General features: G+C 40.9%; 1 protein-coding gene across 3 annotated transcripts; it reads left to right on the top strand.

The window, feature by feature from the left end:
- The first annotated feature begins 340 nt into the window (after positions 1–340).
- On the top strand, positions 341–9370 carry KLF6 (KLF transcription factor 6). Of its 3 annotated transcripts, none has more exons than XM_068673503.1 (4): positions 341–869; positions 3657–4044; positions 5971–6094; positions 6522–9370. In XM_068673503.1, exons 1-4 carry the CDS (start codon positions 768–770, stop codon positions 6571–6573), a joined length of 666 nt encoding a protein of 221 aa, XP_068529604.1. In that variant the 5' UTR covers positions 341–767; the 3' UTR covers positions 6574–9370. The 3 variants fall into 3 exon arrangements, with proteins under 3 accessions (XP_068529604.1, XP_068529602.1, XP_068529603.1); XM_068673501.1 differs by having other exon boundaries at positions 343–869; positions 3657–4230; XM_068673502.1 differs by lacking the exon at positions 341–869 and adding an exon at positions 1145–1752 and having other exon boundaries at positions 3657–4230.
- The last annotated feature ends 8906 nt before the right edge of the window (positions 9371–18276 follow it).

Genomic DNA, 18276 nt, shown 5'->3' with positions numbered 1-18276 from the left:
ATATACCCTGCTAAAAATAGCCTGCCGCCCAGCCCTCCAATCAGGAGGGGGCGAATTTCGAATCGGGCCAATGGCGGGAGCCGTCACGGCCGGGCTCGGTCACGCCAGGAGGAGCCGCGATGCCTGCCGGGCTCCGATTGGGCGGCTCTGACATCATTGGCACGCGGGGCGCGGGGCGCGCGGCGGGGATTGGGCGGCGGCGAGCGGGCGGCGTCACGGGATCACGAGGGGCGGGGAGGCGGAGGGAGGGGGGGGGGAGCAGGAGGAGGAGAACGGGGAGGGAGGGGGAGAGAGGAGGGGGGGCGGGCGCGGGGGGGGGGCGGGGGCGGCGGCGCGGCCGGGCCGGGCTTTGAGCGGGGAAGTTTTGCAGGGGGCTGCATTCGCAGCAGCGCCGTGTTTGCAAATATTGAGCCCGCTCCTGCGCCAGGGTCCTCCGCCGGCCGCCTCGGGAAAGCCGTCCTTTGCCTTTGCCGTGCGATTAAACTTTGCATGAAACTTCGGGTCTTTTTTCCTCCCTAAGCTCCTCAAGGAATTAATATATAAATATATATATATCTGCATATATATAACATATTTTTTATTTTTTTATTTTTTAATATTTTTTTTTTTCTTCTTCTTCTCTGGAAGGAAGAGGGGGGGGGGGGTGCTTGGAAACTGAGAACTGAGGTTTTTGACACCCCCCGGCACACCCCCGTCGCACATAAAGGAGGCATCTCTCGTGGTGTTTTTGGTAACCAGCAGTGACTTTTGTTGTTGCAACTTGAGCCATGGATGTGCTCCCCATGTGCAGCATCTTCCAGGAACTCCAGATTGTGCACGACACGGGGTACTTCTCAGCCTTGCCGTCCCTGGAGGAATATTGGCAACAGGTAAAACGAGGATGTCGATGTTGTTGTTGTTGTTGTCGTATTTTTTTTTTTTTTAAAGCCGTATTAAAGGATGAGCGGATTGAAAGAGGAGGAAAAAAAAAAAAAAAAAAAAAAAAAAACCAACCAAGTGTCAGCGGCGAGTTTGGGGAGATCTGAGCACAAATACCTAGCGACGTTTGGAAGCAGGTGTTTCGCCTTTAAATAACACGGCGTTTTTTGATTTTTTGATTTTTGATTTTTATTTTTTTTTCTCCATTTTTTTGAGAGTCCGGAGCTGAAGGCGAGGAGCAGCCCGTATCCTTGCCCGGCCCCGCAGCTCCACGGCCCCTCGGCTCCGCACCGGGTCCGGGCAAAAGTTTTGCTCCGGTGCCGGCTCCGGGCTCCGCAGCTGGGTCTTGTCAGCCCAGCTCTCCGCCTCGGCCACGGGCTGCCTTTCCACCCCGGCTGTTATTATTTTTATTATTGTTATGCATTATTTCCTAGCGACGATGGGAAAAACCGTCCACGGGTGTACGTGCACATCGGTACACACACATATATATATATAATGTATACATTTATGTATATAATGGAGCTGTTTCCCAGCGCAGGGAGCTTTGCAGAGTTGTCAGTCATATGACAGCGCTCCCCTTGTGCTAATTGCCTTGGTGGGGAAGGAGGAAGAACGGAGGCTCCTTCCCTTTAATGGACATATTTCGTTGCCTTTTTTCCTTCCCCTCCTTTCTCGCCCTAATCCGCTCCGAGCGGGGGGCTCCGCTGACAGCCCCACTCCGGGGGGCGACGGGGACCACGGCCGGTACCTGCCGGCGGGGCGAAGGAGCCTACCCAAGAAGGTCGAAATGCAAAGATGCAAAGTGCTACAGCCTTCACATGCCTCCTAATTGTATGCAATCACCCTCCCCCCCCCCCTTTTTATTTTATTTTATTATTATTTTTCCTTCCCTCCCCCCTTCCCCTTTCAAAGAGGCAGCCTCATAGTACGTGATTGAAATGGAGCTAAGTAGTTTCCTTCAGGCATTTGGGTTTTTGGCAAGGGGCCAGCCCTCTTTCCCAGTAGCCTTCAGAGGCATTTAAACTCGGGGAGAGAGAGAGAGAGAGCGAGAGAGAGAGCGAGAGAGAGCTTCGCTCCGGTCCCCATCACTATAATCTACCTAATGAGGAATTTAAATTAGCCAGGAATATTAAAGTTTAACAAGATCTTAATAAATGCTTCCTCCCCCCCGCCTTCCCCTTCTGTTTTCTCGGAAGATCAATACACTATTGTGTCGTCCCTATCAAAAACCCTTTTTTGTTGTCAACATGCATTGCAAACCAGTTATCTAATTACAGGCAAATACCTAAATGCCGTGTGCAGTGCCGGGCTTGTTTTCATCTTGTTTTGTTGTTTTTATGTTGTTTTCTCTCTCCCCCCCCCCCCCATTTTTGCCCTCGCTCCTGGCCTGGTCACAACATGTGACCCAGTTTACTGGGGGAGACAGGAGGCAGATGGGAAGGGGCTGTGAGGGGAATGTGTGGCATTTGGGATCAGGTTTTGCTACCGGGCTGGGAAGGGATGATCTTGCTAAAATAAGTAGAGTTTGGTATGGAAACTTGGTGTGTCTTTTTTTTCCTGTGTAACGCTTCCATATGGATTGTTTCCTATAGTGGAAAGAATAATCCCAAAACATCAGCTTGTTGCCATAACAGTTCGTACCCTTTTTTGTTCTCCTCTGCAAATGGCTAGAAAGTCAGCAGGGTAATTGAAATTGAAAACCGCAGCTTCACCCATTTAGGGTGGTTTTGTTTTTTGTTTTGTTTCGTTTCATGGAGTGGAGAGGAATGCGGCTGGGGGGGGAAGTTGTCCATGTACTGTTGCATGTATATTTGAACAGAGTACTTTCTTGGCAGATGGACAGGATTTTAAAAGGAAGTCTCCTTTGGCATTGCGTGAAAGAAAGCGAGCGATGACTCATACAGTTGCACTCTTGGCCAGTAGATAAAGTTCTTGTTCATTGTGGGACTCCCAGCAGGACCTCAGAGTAATTTCCCGTTTCGCATCCTATAGAATAGGACGTTTCTATTCGGGAACTTTTCTCTCCCCTCTCTTCTGTCGAAAAAGTTCCCCCCCTCGTTCCTCCAACCATGCAGGGGAGCAGCCTGAGCTATGTGGCGTGCATGCCAATATGCTTGGAAATGACATTCTTTGAAAGTCGAGCGTGCGGCGTTCTCATGCACAGGAAATGGGAGGACGTCTGCTGCTCCATTGATGGCCCCAGAAGACGGGCCGGCAGCTCCGCAGCCATGCTGAAATGTGGCTTTGTTTTCTGACACGGCGTTCGGGCTTTAGCTGCCTGTCAGAGCACATTGTGTTCGCCTGGGTCCCTTCAGCCTCGTGTTTGTGTGAGGGAGATGCAAAACAACTTGATGTTAGGCAGGGCGCAAGAGTGAAGTGTACTTATTTGTTGTGGCTCTCTATGGCCCCTTTTCAATGTCAGCCTGCTAAAACACAGATTTTTATGATGAGAGTGATGATAATTTGAGTGACTCATTAGAATGCTATTTTGCAAACCCAAGCTGACTTGCACCTTCAGCTGTGTTTGAACTCCTTCCCAGGTCTCAAGAAGCGATTTCTTTTCATCGTAACAGTCACCTAGTTACGGCTGGAGGAGCCTTTAATTTGTTTTGAACCTAGAAACCTCAAATCGAACGTACTACATTCCTGCATGCTTTTTGAAGTGTAAAATACAATTGGGTTTATTTTGAGCAAGCTTGTAACTTTCCTCTTTTTTCTTCCTCTCTTTCACCTAGACGTGTTTGGAGCTGGAACGGTATCTTCAAAGCGAACCCTGTTACGTATCTGCATCTGAAATCAAATTTGATAGCCAAGAGGATCTCTGGACCAAAATTATTCTGGCACGTGAGAAAAAGGAGGAATCTGAACTGAAGAGCACGTGTGTCCCAAAAGAGGACAGCCCTACTAGTCAGAACTTAGAGACCAACAGTTTGAATTCTGATGTGAGCAGTGAATCTTCGGACAGCTCCGAGGAGCTCTCGCCCACGACCAAGTTTACCTCTGACCCTATAAGCGATGTTTTAGCCAGTTCAGGAAACTTGAGTTCATCTGTCACTTCCACTCCCCCTTCATCTCCTGAGCTGAGCAAGGAGCCTTCTTCCCAGCTATGGAATTGTACGCCGGGTGAGTTGCATTCACCGGGGAAAATTCGTACCGGTACCGCTGGAAAGACTGCAGAAAAAGGTACACCCGCCAATGGTGACACCTCGCCAGATGGCAGAAGGCGTGTTCACAGGTGTCACTTTAACGGTTGCAGGAAAGTTTACACCAAAAGTTCACATCTGAAAGCACATCAGCGCACTCATACAGGTTAGTAACTGAATGCTTGTTAAGAGTTGGCAAGTACGGCAGGGAATACCCCTGACGGTGGTGGTGTCACGGCCTTACACAATCGCTGGGTGGGAGCCCAGGTTTGGAGAGATGATGTAATAGTACAAGAGGCTTACCAGCATGGGCGACATCACTTCCTCATTCTCTTCGTAAGCTGGCTGAAGCCAAGGCAGTTGGCTGTGGATGAGTCTGCTGTCACAGCAAATATGAGCCACTTGTTTAACTAGGCAATCCTTGGGAAACTGCAGAGGCATGTGGTCTTCGGGAGCACTCACTAACCAAAAGAGATGCTACACCTCTGTTCACTGTTCACAATTTATTTCCAAAGCAAAAGCTAACTGAGACTTTCTTGAGAAGAAAGGAAAAAAAAAAAAAAAGGAATGGCATATCCAAAAGCTGGATGGATCGCAAAGTAGCATAAGAGCCTGTCTTCATGGTCCACTGGTCCACTGTACGTTGGGTCAATTCAGCCAGACATCCCAAGGCCTTGATTATATAAAGTACAGCTATAGTTGTAAATAATTTAACAGTTTTGTGTGCCCTTGTGTCAGCAAAAATCTTGGAAAGCCATGGTGCGTTGTAGTTCTTCTAACATATCTGCCTAATTGGACTTGCAAATGTATGATTGACTGTATAATTTTATCCCAAAATACTGAGTAACAGCATTTTATTGTTATGGAATCTGAATGGAAAAAAAATAATCCCGTGTGTTATTGGGAAAGAAAGTGAGAAAGGTAGACACTTCAGGGCTTCTATAAATATTTTATGGTTGAAGTAGCATGCTGATTTGCTTGCTTGAGTATTAATATTCAACATCATTTTATGACAGCAGTTAGATGTGTAGAGCTCTGCCTTGGCTCAGTAGTCATCGCTTAATGTGAGGAATTGGTTTGTCATTCTTGGTGTGCAAATCCAAAGACCTATGCAGTTTTTTTCCCCATGATGTGGAAGGAGAATTCACGGAAGAGATCCTGTTTTGACTCATGAGCTCAGCATTTTGTGGCTTTTATGGGAAGTCTGAGCAAGCGTGGATGCTCCCATTGTCAGGCAGAAGTCCGATAAAACGAGATTATTTTCAGAGGAAAGAACAACTTCCACGGAAACCGTGGTGGTTGAGCAGACATAAATAGCTGCTGGCCTCAGAAGTATTGCAGAACTGTTGTCCCGGTGCTGTCTGGCTGAGAACGTTCCTGTGAATGGAAGTGGTATTTCTTGAATGCTGAAATAGCAATGTTCAAAGTGGTGTGCAGGCTTTTCCAAGAAAATGTAGCTCAGCAGAAAGAGGTTGCATGTTATACAGATGAGTGAGTGACAGAGGACTTTGATGCAATACAGTAGCCTAATTGCAGCTGGGAGCCTAGCTGCGCTGTCTTTAATCACCTTCATGAGGTCCATGCTACCTGTTTGGGAGTCAGGGTGCTATTACAGATGAACAGGAATGGTACAAGGTTGTATGTCTTTGTTTCCTGAGAACCTGTTTAATCGCTTTTTTAAAAAAGAATGAAATTACTTGATGTACTGTTGCAGCACAATAGTTAAGTAGGAATCAGGTGGATGAATTCTGCCTTCTTTGCCTGCATGTTCTGAAGCATTCAGATATGTTAAATAAAATTGACTGTCTTCAGGGGGTGGAGGAGGTTTACATAGAAAATGAATGGGATAGCACCAATCTTCGTTTGAATGAAGTCGTGACTAACATATAATCTGCTTTCTTTGTAGGGGAAAAGCCTTACAGATGTTCATGGGAAGGGTGTGAGTGGCGTTTCGCAAGAAGTGATGAATTAACCAGACACTTCAGAAAGCACACTGGTGCCAAGCCTTTTAAATGTAGTCACTGTGACAGGTATGCGACTGAAATGCACCTTTTAAAATAGTTATTTTTAACACTTACTGGAAAGTGAGTCTAGGCTGCCTTTCACAAGGTTCATTTGTGAAGGAATCGCTTGGGGACACAACTGCATCTAGTATTTTTAAGGGATTATTATGTCTTCGTAGTGGGGAAAAAATGTTTTACTAATCACCTGGATATAGTTTGTAGCTCGATGGTGCAGATTAGTGTTGTGAAATCCCCAGTGCTACCACCTACCTGCAGAGCACCCAGGTGCCTGGAGATGCCTTGGGCGCTCTGGTGTCTCCGGGATTGCCCCATCCCTCCTCCCCTGGCCACAGTATGGAGCCACAGAGCACGGGGGGGCGGTTTCAACCTCACAAAATGTGCCATGAGTATACCCAACCCTCATCTAACACAACGTCTTTCTCTTCCCTTGCAGGTGTTTTTCCAGGTCCGACCACCTGGCCCTTCACATGAAGAGACACCTCTGAGTGGGTCATGAGGTGAATCCTGTGGGCTAAGAGGCGTCAAGGTTGAAGAGCCTTGAGCAGAGGGATGCGTGTTCCAGCCAAAGCATGCCATTTTGCACCCTACCCAGTTGCCTCCAGGACCTCTCTTCCTTGAAGGTCTTTTGAGGGCTAATAAGTCATGTAAGAAACGGCATAGCAACCGCGGTGCGTGATGTTTGGGGTTTCCTGGACTCATACACTGGTATCTAACCTTCTGAGTGGCTCCTAAGCCTTTTGCCGTGAGCATGTGCACTGAGAATGTCAATGATTGGGCGACTGTGTGCTATGAGGATCTATTGATGACTGTATGCTGAGGCACATTTTTTTTCTTGTGGTTGTTTTATAACTGTAAGAGAAAAAAAATAGTCTGAATGTCTTGTATGTGAGGAATATCTCGTGAGATGGGACGACCACCAATCATTTCCAAGGGGTGGGGGGAGGGGTGTCTGCACCTTTTTCAAGGGAAAACTGAGAGGGGAAGGGGGGAATAAAAAGAGTCAGGATGCCAGAATGGAGATGGGGACCTCCCCGTTCCTGTGTGAGAGGAGCTTTAGGTGTCTGGTGCAGCTATTAAACGTGCAATGTGTCAAGTAGCTTGTTTTACTTGCTACAGAGCTCATTTGTAATCCATTGTATAAGCTGTGTATTTACAAATGTAACACAACTATAACTTTTCATTATAATACAAAGGTTATTGCATGGTTCTGGGGAACTATATGCTTTTCCATTCTTTAATCAGGACTGCAGTTTTGATTCCAGTTAAGAGCAGCTAAAATACAATTGGTCTAATGTTACATAATGTATGGAACATGAATAATTTTTTCTGTTGGGTGGATAAAACCACTATTGGTTAGAAACTGATTTTTCTCATGCAGCTAATTTTTCTCTTATTTATGCCTTGAGGACTAACTTCTGGTTTTCTAGCTGTTAATGCACTGTTGACCTTAATAATGGTGCCTTATGCAAGTGACCTTCTCTTGTAGGGGGTCTTATACAGGGGTATGGGTGATGCATGCTTTATTAAGGCTCTCTTTTCACCTGGCATTGTACTGTATCAAATGTATAATATGAGGGGAAAAAAAGGTTACTTCCAGGGTCCTCCTTCACAAAGACAAATATAGAGAAAAGTCATTCATGTCAGTACAGTATTTGTTTAACTTAGACAATTTGACTGTGTTACAGTATAATGCATATGCCAATTGAATACCTGACCAGTTCTGCCACCTTGAGACTTTTTTTATATTGACCTTGCACAACAACTGTGTATATACACACCCCAACTGTACTTAATATGTCAAGTTTTCATACATATTAAAGATACAGAAGTATTAAAAGATGTATTTGCTTAAAAGGCACAAGTTTCACATCTATATATCTAGCTATCTGTTGGTCATACAGAAAGAAACTATATTACTTTTTTTTTAAAAAGTGGGCAGAAAAATAATTGTGTATGTATATTTGTGTGTACAGTCTGTGTATGTGTGTATATATATAGATAATATATAAATATTTTTTTTAAAAGGAAAAAAAATTAGAACACATAGCTAGAAAATGCCACAGCCCGTCAAAATATCCCCTCCCCCCCAATATGATCATTAAGGAGACAAAGAAATGAAAGATACAATTATTAAAATCTAGCATTTTTAGAGGCTTTACCTTTAGCTTAATGCTATGCTAAAGGCTTTGTTGGCATTCAGTTCTTCTCAGATTGCTGACTGTGTTTTGTAGTTATTAGGTTGTCTGAAATAGCGTATCTGTGGCCATTTAAGAATGATATGAACCGAGTATTGGCATGCTAAAAGAATATTAGCTGTGTGCAGATGAAGTACACTCATATTTTGGCCTTCCGGCTTATGGGAGGACCTGTGAGTGAGCTAGTTGTTGTGGTGGTTGAGCTCTAATTTTGCATAGTTCAGCTAAAATAAAGACTGTTTTTTCCTAGAATAGAAATAGTCTGTCCAAAAGCAGTATTTTTTTTTTAAACCAGCTCACTACAGTTGATGCAATGAAACACGTGATCTGTTTCTTTTTTTCTATTTATTATTGGTCTTGCTTACTATGCTAATATTTTGGTATATCTTCCTGGAAATGTATGTAGATAAGTGGTTTAGGAAAAAGTATATGCAAGTGATCTGGTTCTAAGGAACATGCAGGCTTAAATCATTCTCATTTCATTTTTGTTTTAAATTGCCTGAAAATGCACTTTTTTTTTCCCCCTTGAAACAAAAGGAGAAATGGATTTCTATTTAGGTGTTTTTTTGTTTTTTGTTTTTTTTTTTTTTTAAACTCCTTGTTTGCAATGTCCTTGGCTTAGCCATATTTCTGAAAAATAAGAAAGTAAACAAAAGTGGAAAAAAAAATAACCCCAAACAAACAAAAAAACATTAAACTTGCACTGGCTTGTCTCAATTGTGAAATACCATCAGACTTGTGTGGATGGGGTGGGGCTGTGTGCCATATGTCAAATGCCTGTAATTTTCTTAATAAGCAAGTACATTTTGTTCAGGTGATAACTGAGCCTCAATCAAGCTGAAAAATAAAAAATAAAAATAAAAAAAAAAAACATTTTTGCTTGAAATTTAAAAAGAAAAAGTTTCTATTAGTGAAATTTCTTTTTTTGTTTTTGAAGCACCCTGTTATCTAAAGAATCTCTTTGTAAGATTTTTGTAAAAATTTTGTTTTACAAGATTTTATTTGAAATTGTTTTTTGCAAGATTGTTATATTTCTGTATGAATGTATTTTTTATTGGAATAACATAAAAAGAAATTCTTATCAGCATCATGTGTCTGGCTTCATCTTTCCCATCTCTGAAGGCATACATACCAATGTCAAATACTATGTTGATGCCTTCTCTTGAGCCATCTGATCTCACGTACAAATATCTTTGGGTCAGGTCACTTCATGGAAGACAAGCACTGGTGAGAAAATAACTTTGGCAGTAGGAACATATCTTCCATATCTGAAAAGCCGTTGTTGATTTAACTTCTCAGCGGAGTAAATAGTTAACACGATTGTTACTACAAGACTGCACCTTTATTCCAAATCGCTTGTTCTGAAGAGGTGAATGCATGTGGGCATTTAACGTGAAAAAAATAAACAGAAAGGAGATCGCTGGCTGAGAAGCACCTGCCCATAACTACTCCAGCTGGCTGTGGGCCTTTGAGCTGTCCCATCACTGAGAAAGCAAGCCCGAAACCTTCAAGGCGCAGCTGGGGGATGGAACCACATGAAGCCTGCCTGGTCTACATGCAGAGACCCGAGCCTGCTGTGGGGCTGACCTGACCCACATGCTGGTAACCTTCAGCCAGCCAACTGCAAGCTTCTGTATGAACAGCATTTTTTCAGAGCAATGGCTCTTCAAAGCATGACCAGCATGGGCACCAGCTTTGGACGCGTGCAGGATTTGTTTTATGTTGCCTTGTGGCTTCTGTTTCACTCAGACTTGTGTTAAAAGTCCCTTAAGCATTGAGTAAAACCATCGGCATGAATAGCAAAGTTAGATGCTGAGAAACTGACTTAAAACATGTGAATTGAGTTCACAGGGTTTGAGCGTTCATGGTTTAAAATTAGAAATGTCCTAAAAATGAAGCAGAAAAAACAAGAAGTTAAAACTGAGGTGGAGGGTGTATGTGGGAGAGACCCTTGCCACCTACCTCAGCTTTGTAGTGGGCTGGTAAGCAGAAAATAAGCCTCTGTATAGGCAAGGAAAATGGCAATTTAAGCAAAATCCTGATCTGTAATGAGAGGGAGATACCACATTTTATCACTTCCAGTACCTCGCGCAATGAAACCTGTTCTGGGAAACTCAGTCACAGTTGCAACAGAAATTATAAAGGCAATGGAGATTCAGGGATTGTGACATTTTGCCTTCTCATCTATGTACAAGATAGAAATGGAAATATTTTTGAAGAACTGATCTTGACCTTAGGGGTTCTCCACCCAAAATGTTCAATGGGTGTGTAATGCAGAACAAGGACTGACAAATTTTTGTCTGTTTACTGGGTGTGTGCTCTAGGGGTGTGTCTTACCGTATCTTTAAAAAAAAAAAATGTTTGATAATTCCACTGTTACGGATGTTATGGATATTTTACTCTCCTCTTTTCAGATTGTACTGAAAAAAAAAGGGGAGGGATGTTCACAAAAAAAAATGCTAGTGACAGAGCTGTTGGGCAACAAGGAAACGGCAAAGCAGAAAGCAATAGCCATTTCAGGGTTAGTGCATTTCAACATGTACATCTACTGCAGACTTGCTTAATTCCATGTTTTGAAACCCAGAGCAAATGGGAAGGGGTGTGAATTTGAGTAAAAATGTCAGGTGGCTTAGACAGAGTGCAGACACTGATGAGTAGCCTCAGCAAGTTCCAACAAATTCAAGGGAGGTTAAAAAGAGGACAGGGCTTCTAAGCCAACATGTTAGCTTCTTACTATAGACGTCAGGTACAGCATGTTTGTGCATTTAGGCACACTTACATGCGTGCAAAGGTCAAGGCAAAACAGTTAAAATCCCCAAACAGAACCTGTTTTTATTTTTTTTTTCCTTGGGTGTGAAAAAATCCTGGCATAAAAGTGGTCAGTGCAAGTAGGGCAAATCACAGTTTACCAACTTATTTGAATGACTATATTTATTATAAATATAGATGACTTTAAAGTTCACAATAGACAAATGTTTGTTATTTTCTTAAATTGGATGTTCATATTGTCTAAATGTTGCCATCTCTCCCCCTCTAAACATATTATGAATTGTCACAAGCTGAATCTGGATTTGTACCTGTGAAAGCATGTTCAAGACAAACTATATTTTATCCTTTCCTCTTTAGAAGTTGTTTACAGTACCTCTGCCTTTTTATTTGTCTTTTTCCTCTCTCATTCTTCTCAACCACTTGAGCATTCACTCTTTATTTTCTTTAATTGCACCGAAAGCTCAGAGGAATAAGAACAACCTCTGTAAATCACACAAATGACAGTAGAGAAATTACAGACAAGAAGAAGGAAAACCACTATGGTGACTGTTTCAAAAAGTAGCGGAGTGTTATTTATACATCCCCAAAGGGGTATGTAATATCACATATTCTCACAACAGAGAGAGATGACCTTTAGTAAGAGGAAAGGTCCATGCTCCATCAATTGGAGGCCTCCTTAACCTTGGCTGTAGAGAAGAGTTAAGGTAAAGGGAGCTCTAAACTACACAGGAGCAGGGATGACAGGTAAAGAAAGTTTTCTCTCTGCCTTTAAAAGTGTAAAAGGACCTATGTTCCCTCCTTGTTCCTCCGTTCTTCAACAATTCATTAGAGACAAAATGGTTTGGAAAGGAAAACTCTGCAACACCTCTTCCTCAAGCTCTCCAGCTTTGCTTCTTCAGGTATTATCACTTTATAAGGCAGGCAATGGAACCAATACATCAGTTCTTTGTTTCTGGTGACAAGAGGATACCTAGCAGCCTGTACCCTGTAGAAGTCTCCCTGCTTCAGCTTCATCCCATGGGGTCACGTAGCCATGAGGCATTAACAGGTACTTCTGAAATAAAGCCTCTGACATGGCAAGAAACTCCACTGAGATTATGAAATCCAAGGCAATAGTATCTTTATTTTTTTTCCCTTTAGCTCTTTTACCCTCTACACTGGCTGTTTCATCCCTTATTCATGGTCCCTAGGTATATGACATTTATTTTTGATCAAACTTGTAGTAATACTGTCTCATAACCATTTGAGCTCTTACATATAAGGGAGAATGAGCAGATGGAGTATTGCTTTTGCACATAGGTCTACAGAGGTTTAATCAGTCTAGGATTCTTTGGAGCTACCCTGGGAAATAAGGGTTTGCAGGTTGCTACATTAATATTGTGAGGCCTTGGTCAGAAGCTCATTTAAGTCAAGGAGAAATTCCTCATTGAATTCAACTGGCTTCAGACACGGTCATTTTTCCATACAGCTGAACCTGAGGAGGAGGTAGATTTGAAATCCATTCAAAACCAAATTTTGATTCAATGACATTTATGACTATATTTTACCAATTTCCCATGAACATTTGATAGCTGGAGTTTACAAGTGCAAGCATTACAGAAAAGATTTTTTTTTTTTTTTTTTAACAGAAGTATGACTTTTTGCTGAAATTTATTTTTGATTGCAGACTGATGGTAAACACTTGCAATTTGCAATGCAGGTTCAGTTACACAACAGCTACATAATCATTTTGTAGGTTACAGCAGTGACTGTATTCAACTGTAATATTTTCAATCTGAATGCTTCAAAAACTACTAGCTGAGAATTAATAAATGAATAAATTAACTGGATTGGTAGGATACCATAGCAACAAAGGTGGCCTATGGCTTTAAAAAAAATGCTGCATCAGACACAAGCCAGCACATTTTGTTAAAATAAGGAAAAAATATTCCAAAACTGTAATGGAGGCTACAGCTTGGTCGTGTTCTTGAAATATAGGTTTATAATTTGTCACAGGAAAAATAACTCCATAAAGCAAAGCCGCTAAGGTGTTTTAAGATGATCTATTATGCGGAGGTGTCTAGTGCAGCCATTTTGGATTGGTGTCATGATAGGAAACAGATGGTATATGTGTTTATGTTTAACATTTAAGGGGGTATAGAAAGCAATTGGGAGGTGATGCATTTTGTTAATGGGTAAGTAAAGCCTCACACGTACAGTTAAAATAGAAGGTAAAAAACAAGCAACATTTTTTCAGCACAAATGAGGCCATGCAACAACACGTTTAAGTAGATTTATTTGACTTGTTTCACTTTAAATAATTTTAATGAGAAATTCTCTAAATGTTTTTGAGCGGAGATAGAAAGTAATCTGGTAACCACATGTCTTGATGTAAGCCAAGCTGTTCTTTAACAGCACTTTCTTTCAATACAATATAAATTTAGCTGGAATTAGCATTGCTGAATATTAGTCCCTCAGTGCCTCACTTGCTAAACCTCCATCTTCTTTTTATTGCCTCTGTGCATTTCAGAAGCAGAATGTGTGGTCAGTTCTGGACAAAGGCAAATTATCCAACCAGGCTGGGGAAGATGATGTTATTTACTAAATTCTGTAACATAACAAACACTTCAGTAATAATTCAGGAAGGTAGCAGATCTGCACAGGATAGAGTCATATTTTTTTTTTTTCCTGTATTGTGCTACTTTTTGGATTTGCTACTGAATATATCAAAAAATCTAATTACTCATGCGAAGCTGTATTTTAGTGAATTTTATGTACTTCACCTTACAGTATGTTATTTAATTTATAAGATTTATCTTTAAACCTGCGCAGATAGTCAAAGACTATTGTTCATTTCCAAGCTTCACTATACAAGTTACTCAGTCTTCTAAGTTTCCCTTTATTAGCTTTTGCTAACTATGAAGAGGACATTGAGGGCAACAGGATTTTAATAGATCCTCACTGTAATTAATTATTCATCAGCAGTAGAAGTATTAACGGTTGTAGTCAGACATCCAGAGGAGGCTGAGGTCTTACCGTGGTGAACCTACAGGGAGAGAGGCTACTCATCCAGGCTCTGCCTAATTAGACCACGGCACATTTGGAATTACTCACATCCAGAGAGAGAGAGAAAGCAGTTCTGAGAACTGGTCAGATCATCTCAGTGGTTTTCCTTTTCCCAGTCAGACAGATAATACTGTTGATATTTTACCATAATTCCATTTAATTCCATCTGTCTTTCACAGATGGACTCACCCTGGCCACCAGGACGAGAAATCACCAAGCAGAACCCTGGGTTTCAATGCATTTCAGTGAGCATCTTTAGGTGTGATCTTGTAATGCTCATCCCTGTTTCACGGAGCTGGGATATTTCTTGTAATTTCATGATTTTGCTTTCTATTTCTTACTTTCTTCTTCTGGCAATAAGCTTGGTATATTCTATCTGAAATGTTTGCATCTACTGAGATTTCTACTTAATTTGAAAAAAAAATGTTAATAATTAATCTTTAATCCCACAGATAGAAAAGAGTAAATAAGAGATGTAATAATGTTATAGTATTAATGGAATTTGAGCCTCAGTAGGAAATAGATGCATTATTCATAAGGATTGATGGTCTTTAGTGTCCCAACAGCCCCTTGTGGGGCTTAGGAGGTATTAGACTGGTCACTGGAGAGAGGGCTGCTCTAATGTTCAGTAAGCTAAACTAAAAACAGCAAGAATTATAAAGCAAAACCTAATCAAATCCTAAATATAAATATGATGATACAAATCCAACCCTTAGTTATCTCCAGAAACCACCCTGCCTCAAAGGGTTGTCAGTGACTTGTCCCTTATTATCTTTAATCAAGCAGAAGAGAGAGGCATTGAATGCCACAGTGGTTCTGTACAAAAAGGCACGGCAGGTGAAATCTATAGAGCTGTGCTCCTCAGTATACGTGTGCCACTGGCCAGCCCCACTCTGCTAACGAAAGGGAGGGTGAAAAGGAGACAAAGGGATGCAGTGTTTTTCCAGCACATGTGAAGTCTCCTGTAGCTTCTTCTAATTTCAATCCCCAAAGTCCAGACCACAGATGCTTTGTAGGGCAAAAACTCAGCCTGGATTCCTGTAGGTAAAAATTCTGTGGTAACACACAACAAAGCAGCTGACGAAAGGAGATTTCTGCAATAAGGTTTCCAGCACTTACACAGATGGGATATACCCAGACTTGGGTGTCTGTGCTTTTTGACAGGACATTATTTATCTTAACTATAATGCACAATTTAAAACCAATGGGGACAAAAAAAAAAAAAAAAAAAAAAAAGATTATTTGTATATTCTTTCATTTATCCAAACAGATTAGGCATTACAGTTTGAATATCCGTTTGAGAGGCTAAAACTAGTCACCAAACAAAAGTAAATGTGTAATTCAATATTAAAAATATTTTTTCCATTACACATTAAGTATCACAGAATAATGATGAAGTCATAAAAGACTAATGTGTTTAGCCAGGAGAGAAGGAAGAAGATTAAAAAGAGAATAAAGAGCTGTGGGATACGGCTCCTTTTGACACAAAGGGCAGCACCCAAAGTCTGTTCAGGCAAATATCCATGCATCTGGATTGTTTAATTCAAAGCAGATATATGCCTTGATTTTGTAATAAGCTCTATGTAAACAGTCTTTGGACCCTCACCTGCTGTCTCATGAGACACCAAAAAAACAGTGCAGGATTTCCTCATTGGTGAAGCCCCAGAAGTCCTCATGCCTCCTGGGGCTGTGCAGCCAAGGTCTGGGGTGCAAGGATGAAGCACTTTGTGACAAAGGGGTTTGAAAACATGTCAGAGCATAGTTGCTGAGACATCTTCAACCTTAATACTGTTTTTTTTCGATGTTTTGTGTGAGCATCACCTTTGTACTTGTAGAGGTAACCCATACCAGAAAAAGAAGAGGCTAGTATTTCCCTTATCCTTCATGCATTTTTCTATGTACATTCAATCTATGATATGTAGGTATGAGCTAAAGTTTAAAGCTAAAATTTTATTCTTAATTTTAATTCATTAATAAAGAAATAATAATGGCTGAAAATAAGGATCCTAAGAATGCTTAGATTTTTTTGGTTAAAATTTATATAGACGTGTGCACATATGCACATAAATGAAAACAGATTTTCTTGTCTATTTTTTTTTTTCTGTATACTGTTACATTCCAATAAAACAGTGTCCTTCAAGAATCGTCTGTAGGACCGATAATAATACACCAGCCTTAAATTAGGGTGTAAGACAAAACCAGATAAAAACACTGAACAAAATGAAACAGTGTGTAAGACGTAAGAAAATAATAATAATGACAATAATAATGATAATAATAAACACTGAAGGCAAAAAAAGTCAGCCATGAGAGTTCTTTTGAATTTAACACTATGTGGTAATTTGAGCATGTCAGCATTGAGGTTGTTGATAGATGTAGTCAAAAAGCCATAGTTCCAAGCATCTCTAAATTAGGAACCAGGTCTTAAAAAAAGGTCAAGATTGCCTTAAATGTCTTAAATTTAAATAAATGATAATATGACACTGTTTTTATGTTTGTTTGTTTTAATTTACATTCTGGATTTTGGATCCAGCAGGGTGTATTCAGAATATGTTTTCATTATATTCTTCACAATGAGGGTTAAAACTTTTTTTAAAAAAAATAAGAGATAAGAAACTAAAAAGAAAAAAAAAAAAGACACATGACAATAGGTATTCAAGGTCATACTATAAAATGGTATGAACTCGTTACCTTGAGGCAAATGTATGCAAATAAAATTCTTTGCTAGAGTAAAGCCGTTGAGTTCTCGTGATTTCATAGGCCAGAATATATGGGCCATAATTTTCAGACTGACAATGTCTGAAAAAAAAAAAGTTATTAAAGCAAAAACATCCCCCAAACCTGACAATGCTCTTCACCTAAAACCCAGAGAAGGTCCTTAAAAGTGCCTAGGGAACCTCATTAAGTATTTCTCTGCGGAAAGTCTACATGAGCATTACTCTGAAGTGATTTTTTTTCCTCCTTTCTGCCGTACCACCTAACATTTTTATCTTATTATTCTTAGTAGTGGTAAGTAACTATGACAGGAAGACAGAGTGGAAAATTAAGGCTTGTTAAGACTATTATACACCAAAAGGATCATGTCATAAATGAGACTTTAGTCTGCCCAGTTTGGGATATAATTAAGTAATCACGTTCAAGGTGGATAGGTTTGAGACAATAAAAGGCCACTAGAGGTTGTTCAGTTTCAAAGGAACAAATCTTTTATGCTGGGATGGGGATGCTCTTTTGGTAGTGATGTGGGGCACAGCCTCTGTCCCAACAGTAGAACATGAAAGGGCTTCTACCCCTGGCAAAAGTGGGCAACCCTCGGGACCCCACTGTCCTTCAGGATGATCTTCCTGCCAGACCAAGGTTTCCCATGTCTCATTTTCCACAAGCATATCACCAGCGTGCATTAGCCTCTGGCTTGGGTCTGCAGGAGACCTTCAAGTGTAAGATCAACAAATGCAGCACCCTGTGAAGGAGTTGCATATGCTAAAAATTTCTCTATCACTTCATTCACTTTTGAGGAAAGTGTGTTTAAAGCCAGTCATCAAGGCTGTGAATAATGACCATATTCCGATACGATGGACACAACAAGGATGTGCCAACAAAACCGCAACAGAAAAACAGTGAGGCTTTTTCTTGGCTTTGGGAGAACACAATGAGGCTAATGTTGCTTCTTTCTCATATTTTCCTGTGTTATCAGCATGGAAAGCTGGGCAGGACATAGTTGAATCACTGCTCAGAAGTCAGTCCAAAATATGAGTGAGTCAAACAGTGTATAGGATGCAGAATGGCATGTGTGGTTAGTGTCAGAAAGGATTTAGTGCAACTCTTGAGGGCATAATGGATGATTTTATTTTATTTTATTATTTTTATTTTATTTTTTTTTTGCCTGCAAGTAACCACAATCGTTATATGAATCATTTGGGAGAACGATAATGAAAGATATCATATCATAAAGCTGCAATGCAGAGTTTTTCACTGAAAACAGCAGCTTAGAAGAGCTTCAGAAATATGCTAACAAAGATGATACCTTGCTGGGATATCTATTATTACACACACACAAAGAGATTGAGCTGACGTGGGGGAGGTAGTGCTGGGGGAAGAAAGAAAAGGGAAGATGGATCATAAAAATTGAAAAATAATATTTTAAAATGTGATATTCCTCATTTCTGAATTCAATATTTAAAT

This window comes from Anas acuta, chromosome 2 (genome assembly GCF_963932015.1).
Source record: "Anas acuta chromosome 2, bAnaAcu1.1, whole genome shotgun sequence".
NCBI classification, from domain to species: Eukaryota; Metazoa; Chordata; class Aves; order Anseriformes; family Anatidae; genus Anas; species Anas acuta.
This window is presented reverse-complemented; position numbering and strand designations above follow the sequence as displayed.

Excerpts from the sequence above, each read along its gene's own strand:
- KLF6 (XM_068673501.1), top strand. The coding sequence starts at position 768 with ATGGATGTGCTCCCCATGTGCAGCATCTTCCAGGAACTCCAGATTGTG. Across the intron at positions 4,231-5,970 it reads ACATCAGCGCACTCATACAG|GGGAAAAGCCTTACAGATGT; the intron begins GTTAGTAACTGA and ends CTTTCTTTGTAG. Across the intron at positions 6,095-6,521 it reads AAATGTAGTCACTGTGACAG|GTGTTTTTCCAGGTCCGACC; the intron begins GTATGCGACTGA and ends CTTCCCTTGCAG.